Here is a 7,227-nt window from a genome sequence, read left to right as displayed (position 1 = left end):
TGTAGCGTCGTTGTTGGTTAATAGCGCCACCAAATTTGTTCTGCTTAAGAAAAGTGCTAACTTTACGATCGATTGCGATCACGGTATAAATTAATTAAAATTCTGCCCTAGTTGGATATAGTTGGTAAGTAAGGTTGTAAATTTTACTACTTAAGGGTCCCGGGGGCATGCGGGGAGGTGTTTTAGAGTGTGAATTAATGACAAGTGTGTCAACATATCATCTTAAATTATACGGCAAATGCCAGCTACATCTACTGTATCCTAACTTAGCTTCTGTGTATGCTTTTCACTAAGCCTAATGTACGCATGGCACACTCACGGGTGTTAGATTAACTTTGTATGTTTGTTTTCTTTAGTAAACCTCTCGACCAGTTGAAATAGTCTACGATCCTATGTTGGAGAAAGAGAGAGTTGCAACAACAACATGAGCGCAGAAACACAACAAGCCACGTGTTTTGTCATTTCTTTATGTCTTGAGTCTACATAAAAAGGTTTACAACTGCAACGGTGCAGGTATGGCTGAGTCAGAACCAAAGCCGGTTGAAGATAGCGGTGTGAGTGACGTTACAACGTTGAAGAGATCCTGTAGTGGATATGTGGGTCTATTAGCCAGGTATTACAAGGAGCTGGAGGCGCTTTTAACAGACCCCATGAATTATGAACTGGCCTCTAAGAAATACGCTGAGCTGAATAAAATATTTGAGTCTTACGTGACAAGGTATAATGAGTACGCCAGTAAGCTGGAAGAGAAGGAGGCAGATGTAGCCTCTGAGCAGTTTGAAGTTAACCGTGTAAACAAAGTTGAGTTTGACAAACGAATAACAGAATGGTTCCAGGAAGTCCAGAAGGTCCCAGACAAAGATGATAGGCCAACGAGATGCGACACAGAAGTAGAATCCGTTAGAAGCTATCGGTCAAAGGGTAGTGCGCTAAGCGACACTTCATCAATCAGACTGAAGGAGGCTAAGGCAAAGAAGGCATTGGCAGATCTGAGGAGGCAGCAGTTTATTAAAATGCAGAAACTGAGAGAACAGCAATTTCAGTTAGAACAGGAACTTGCTAGGGCTGAAGTAGAGAACGACATTGCTAGTGCTGAAGCCGAACTACACATATGGCAAGAAGAAATACGTACTGAAGATGGCCGAGGTGAACAACCTAAAGGAACTGAGGATGCTGGGAAGGTTGGTGACAAGCCTAGGGAAGTTAAAGGTCCATGTGTTACACTAAATCCTAATGCACCAGAATTCATTAATAATGTAGAGACTGTTTATGATTCTATGGGCAAGGGAAATTTGTCAAACGAAAGTAATCTGTCACAGTTTATGCAGGCCATTAATTTGTCTGTTCACATGCCCAAACCAGAGTTAGAGGTGTTTACTGGTAATCCAGTAGAATACTGGAGCTTTATTAATAATTTTGAGGCAAGCATTGCCAGTAAGGTGAGTGACGACAGAGTTAAATTAACTTACTTGTTGCAGTTCTGTGAGAATGAGGTAAAGGACAGCATAAGTTGTTGTGTGCTCATGGAGCCTACAGAAGGCTACCAGCGTGCCAGGGACATTTTAGCAAAACAGTATGGGCAACCGCATGTGGTCGCACATGCTCTGATTGAACAAGTGTTAAATAGAGCCCAGCTTAAGCCTAACGATGCCAAAGAGTTGTCTGACCTTGCAAGAAGTATGAGAAAATGTGAGATAACGTTGAGTCAAACAGGGTACTTGGCAGACCTGCATTCTAGTGACACCTTGCTGAAGGTCCAAAAATTGTTGCCCATGTATATGCAATCAGATTGGGCGAAAAGAGCACAGTCTAACATGCTAAGGGGCATTGTTCCTAATTTCAGGCATATCACAGAGTTTGTGGAAGAGTATGTGCAGGTAGCAAACAGTATCTATGGGAGAAATATGGGCACACAAGTAAAGGAAACTAAGCAACTTCCTAGGGGAGTAAAGTACCCCATGAACGGTGGGAGAAGGTTGACTACATTAACCACGCAGAGTTCCCAAAGGGAAACCTATGTAAACAAGGTAGCATGGAAATGTCCATGTTGTTCTCAGAGGCATAGCCTCGACGCATGTAAAGATTTTCAGAGCAAGTCACAAAGAGATAGGTTTAAGTTGATTCGTAAACTGAGGTTATGTGATAATTGCTTTAAGCCTAGGCATATCGCAAGTGATTGCAGGTTACAACCTGGATGTCAGGTAGAAGGATGCAATAGGAGACATCATACTCTTTTGCATATTTACCCTACTGAACGTAACAGCGAGAGTCCCCAGACAGGTTCCGGGGAGGTGGACAAATCAAATGAGAGAACTCAAGGAGTTAGTCTCTCGACAGTTAAGTCTCCAAGAGTATGTCTCAGAGTATTGCCTGTTAAAGTAAGAGGTAATGGTAGAGAAGTTACTACCCTCGCATTACTTGATCAGGGCAGTGATACATCTCTTTGTGAAAATGAGCTAGTCAGAGAACTAGGAATAGTGGGAGAAAGTGCAGTATATGAACTAAGTACTGTTAATTCCCCTGCCACTGTGACAAAGGGTGTAGAAATAGCTCTTGAGGTCGTAGGCCTGGAAGGCAACGAGAATATTGAGTTGCTAAATGTATGGTCAGTCGAAAGTCTCCCCGTAACAAAGCGTAGTATTCCTACCCAAGACCAGGTGAACAAATGGCCACACTTAAGGGACATAGAGTTCCAGACTATGGATAGGGAGAAGGTTCAACTTCTTATAGGGAGTGATACCCCTGAGGCATTTTGGGTCCTCGAAGAGAGAAGGGGAAAAAGAAAGGAACCGTACGCAGTGAGAACACCTTTAGGTTGGACGGTAATGGGCCCCCTAGCTGGTTCATGTGGGTCACCCAGGTCGTTTTTAGTGAATCATGTTGCCCATGAAAGGCTCGAAGAACAGGTAAAGCGCTTCTGGGAGCTGGACCATGGGTTTGGGGGATCTGCAGATGAAAGAGTATGCGACTCTATTAATGATCAAAGGGCTCGCAAGATCATGGAAGACAGCGTCGTTCTCAAAGACGGGCACTATCAGATGAGGTTGCCATGGCGCCATTATCCACCTTCCTTGCCGAATAATAGGACAATGGTTGAGTCAAGACTTGGGAGCTTGAGGAAGCGGCTCCTCAAGGATGAGGATCTCCATCAGCGGTATAAGGCTGTTATGGAAGACTATCTGAGAAAGGGATATGCACGCAAGGTAGACGTGAGCGGAGATGTCTGTAAGCGAGGCGAGATCTGGTACCTTCCACATCATCCTGTGATTAATCCCAATAAGCCAAATAAATTACGAATCGTTTTTGACTGTGCGGCGCAATACCAAGGATTATCCCTGAACAGTCAGCTCCTGCAGGGGCCGGACAATACCAATAGCTTGATTGGGGTGTTAACTCGATTCCGAGAAGAGAAGATTGCCATTGCAGCGGATATCGAGGGAATGTTTAACCAGGTCAGAGTGGCACCAAGGGATCTTGATGCTCTGCGGTTCTTGTGGTGGGATGAAGGCGATCTCACAACGTCACCACAAGAATTTCAAATGTGTGTACACCTTTTTGGTGCCACATCATCGCCGAGCTGCGCGGGATTCGCCTTGCGCAGAACTGCAGATGACAATCAAGACAGCTTTGATGAGGAAGTTAGGCAAACAGTGTATGACAACTTCTATGTTGACGACTGCTTAAGGTCAGTACGAACAACGGAAGATGGAAGGAGATTAATCCCCCAACTGCGAGATATGTTGAGCTTAGGTGGATTTCGTCTTACCAAATGGGTAAGCAATGATAGAGAAGTACTATCAATGGTCCCTCCTGCTGAAAGAGCGTCATCGGTGGTAGACTTGGACTTTACTCATCTGCCACTAGAAAGAACACTAGGGGTACTGTGGGACATGGAGTCTGATCGGTTCAAGTTCAAGGTTGCTGTCAAAGATGTCCCAAACACTCGAAGAGGTATTCTGTCAGCAACGAGCTCACTTTATGACCCCTTGGGACTTGTTGCCCCATTTACCCTGGAAGGGAAGGTTCTGCTACAAGACTTATGTGCGCAAGGCCTGAGTTGGGATGAACCAGTGAAGGATGAAGAACTTCGACGTTGGCAGAACTGGTTAGAGGAATTACCAGATTTAGAGTCTGCTGAGATCAGTAGGTGCATCAAACCACCATACTTCGACGATGTGAGTTACGATGTTCACATATTCGGGGATGCATCAGAACGAGGCTATGCCGTCAGTGCCTATGTGAGGACAAAGGATTCCGGAGGGAAGGTTCATTGTACACTGTTGATGGGCAAGGCCAGAGTATGTCCCATTAAGAAAGTAACCGTGCCAAGATTAGAATTAACAGCAGCGACTTTGGCTGTCAAGGTCGGCCAGGTTCTGCAGTCGGAGTTGAGCATCCCACTGAAGAGTACAACTTACTGGACGGACTCCACAACAGTCCTGTTGTATGTCCGCAATGAGGGTCGCAGGTTTAAAACATTTGTTGCAAACAGAGTGGCTGCCATCCGAGAAGCTAGTACCGTAGACCAGTGGAGGTATGTCGACACTCATCAGAACCCAGCTGACGATGGTTCGCGCGGACTACATGCTAGAGACCTAACGAGTACATGCAGGTGGCTGAATGGACCTGCATTTCTGTGGGATGCCGAGGAGAATTGGCCAGAGATTCCTTCTGGGATAGAAAACCTAGAGGGGAGGGAATTACCTGAGGATATCCAGGATGAATGTAAGGTGAAAAAGCAAACTTACCTTAACACGACCAATGGTGTGGTTGCCAGATTGCTGGAGAAATACTCATCATGGACTCGGTTGAAAAGAGGGGTTGCTTGGATTCTTCGGTATAAGGAATACCTTGTAGCACGATGCAGGGGTAAACAACCATGTAAGGAGACTGTCTTGTCCTTGCAAGAACTGAAAGAAGCTGAATTAGCCGTAATCAAGTACGTCCAACAGAAGGCCTTTCATGAAGAACTACATCTTCTCAGGCAGAAGAAGGTCAGTAAGCTGTGGAGTAACAATGCCTTCAACAAGATTAACCCGGTATTACATGACGGGGTCCTACGGGTTGGTGGGAGGTTGAGAAACGCTCCTGTTGCATATGACGAAATGCATCCCATCATACTACCATCCAATGACCGAGTGACATCTCTGATCATTATCCATCACCATCTCCTTGTAGGTCACTCAGGGTCGGGCATGACCTGGAGCTCCCTCAGAAACAAATTCTGGATACTGAAGGGAGGAGCAGCAGTAAGGAAGGTAATTGGAAAGTGCTTCGACTGCAAGCGGAGAAATGCCCCACGCGGTTCCCAGTTTATGTCAGAGTTGCCATCAGTCAGAGTGACACCGGAAAACCCACCATTTACATTTGTAGGTGTTGACTACTTCGGGCCGCTGTGGGTGAAGCAGGGTCGAAGCCAAGTCAAGAGATGGGGATGTGTTTTTACTTGCATGACCATGCGAGCAGTTCACATAGAGTTGGCCGATAACCTGGATACCGACTCCTTCTTGAATGCTTTGAGAAGATTTATAAGCAGGCGCGGGACTCCAGCGAAAATTCTGAGTGACAACGGCAGCAACTTTAAGGGAGGAGAAAGAGAACTGCGAGAAGCGGTGCAGTCACTGAACAACGCAAGAACGGAAAATTTCCTGCTAAATAAGGAAATTGAGTGGCAATTTAATCCTCCGGCAGCAAGCCATATGGGTGGCATATGGGAGAGAATCATCAGGTCTGTGAGACGCATTCTGAAGGCGTTAGTGAAGGAGCAGCTCATCAATCAAGAGGTATTGACCACATTGCTGACCGAAGTAGAGGCAATCCTCAATGCCAGGCCACTAACACAGATCAGTTTGGATCCAAGAGATAACCAACCATTGACGCCGAATCACCTGCTCCTCTTGAAAGGAAATCCAAATATTGCTCCAGGAGAGTTTGTTAAGACCGATGGATATGGACGTCGCCGATGGCGCCAGTGCCAGTACTTGGCAAATCAGTTCTGGAGGCGCTGGATAAGGGAATACCTGCCATTATTGCAGACGCGTCAGAAGTGGAACAAGGAAAAGAGAAGCCTCAGAGTTGGCGACCTGGTTCTCATGGTTAATGAGAGCTTACCCAGGGGGAAGTGGTCCGTTGGAAGGGTGGAACAGGTGTTCCCAGATAGGTTCGGTCGGGTGAGGCAGGTAGAAATAAGAGTGGGTTCCCAATATTACAAGCGCCCAATTGTGAAACTGTGCCTATTGGAGGAGGCTGATAGTGAGTAATTGACTGCACGTCAGGTTATAGGTCTTGTTAGTTTACGTTCAGCAAAGACATGTATTCAAGTGTTATTGGTCCTTATGTTCTGCATATAGTTGCAGTATGTTAAATGTTTACATCCATTTCAGTTCTTGTATGTTCAGTTAATGCTTTATATCTGTAAGTAATCTTTTAAGTGTATTTAGTTCTTTGGGAAATTGGGAGCAGTGTTGACAACGTCGCAAGAAATTAAAGGGAATGAGTAACCCCAAGTTAGCTCATTGGGGCTGGGAATGTAGCGTCGTTGTTGGTTAATAGCGCCACCAAATTTGTTCTGCTTAAGAAAAGTGCTAACTTTACGATCGATTGCGATCACGGTATAAATTAATTAAAATTCTGCCCTAGTTGGATATAGTTGGTAAGTAAGGTTGTAAATTTTACTACTTAAGGGTCCCGGGGGCATGCGGGGAGGTGTTTTAGAGTGTGAATTAATGACAAGTGTGTCAACATATCATCTTAAATTATACGGCAAATGCCAGCTACATCTACTGTATCCTAACTTAGCTTCTGTGTATGCTTTTCACTAAGCCTAATGTACGCATGGCACACTCACGGGTGTTAGATTAACTTTGTATGTTTGTTTTCTTTAGTAAACCTCTCGACCAGTTGAAATAGTCTACGATCCTATGTTGGAGAAAGAGAGAGTTGCAACAACAACATGAGCGCAGAAACACAACAAGCCACGTGTTTTGTCATTTCTTTATGTCTTGAGTCTACAACGAAGACCGCCGTCATTGAAATCATTCTTAAGGGCAGAATATTTTATTTTATGACGTCTTTTTGCTCCAAATAAAATCTTATTCAGCTCCTTGATAAAATCGCAAATAGGGTTTGGCAGGACAGTAAAATGATACACCAACTGTGATAAGGCAAAAGAATGAATGATAACAATTTTAACTATAGGTGTAAGGTCACGGCCAGACCACATTTTAA

The 7,227-nt window shown here is 44.8% G+C and overlaps 1 protein-coding gene across 1 annotated transcript; it reads left to right on the top strand.

Annotated features, from left to right (window-relative positions):
* The first annotated feature begins 515 nt into the window (after positions 1-515).
* On the top strand, positions 516-6,260 carry LOC139980100 (uncharacterized). The gene has a single exon (XM_071991478.1). It carries the CDS (start codon positions 516-518, stop codon positions 6,258-6,260), a length of 5,745 nt encoding a protein of 1,914 aa, XP_071847579.1.
* The last annotated feature ends 967 nt before the right edge of the window (positions 6,261-7,227 follow it).

This window comes from Apostichopus japonicus, chromosome 14, assembly GCF_037975245.1.
Source record: "Apostichopus japonicus isolate 1M-3 chromosome 14, ASM3797524v1, whole genome shotgun sequence".
NCBI lineage: Eukaryota > Metazoa > Echinodermata > Holothuroidea > Aspidochirotida > Stichopodidae > Apostichopus > Apostichopus japonicus.
The sequence above is the reverse complement of the archived record's forward strand: the minus strand, read 5'-3'. Positions and strand labels throughout refer to the sequence as shown.

Bases quoted from the DNA above. Each gene is read 5' to 3' on its own strand.
- LOC139980100 (XM_071991478.1), top strand. From the start codon at position 516: ATGGCTGAGTCAGAACCAAAGCCGGTTGAAGATAGCGGTGTGAGTGAC.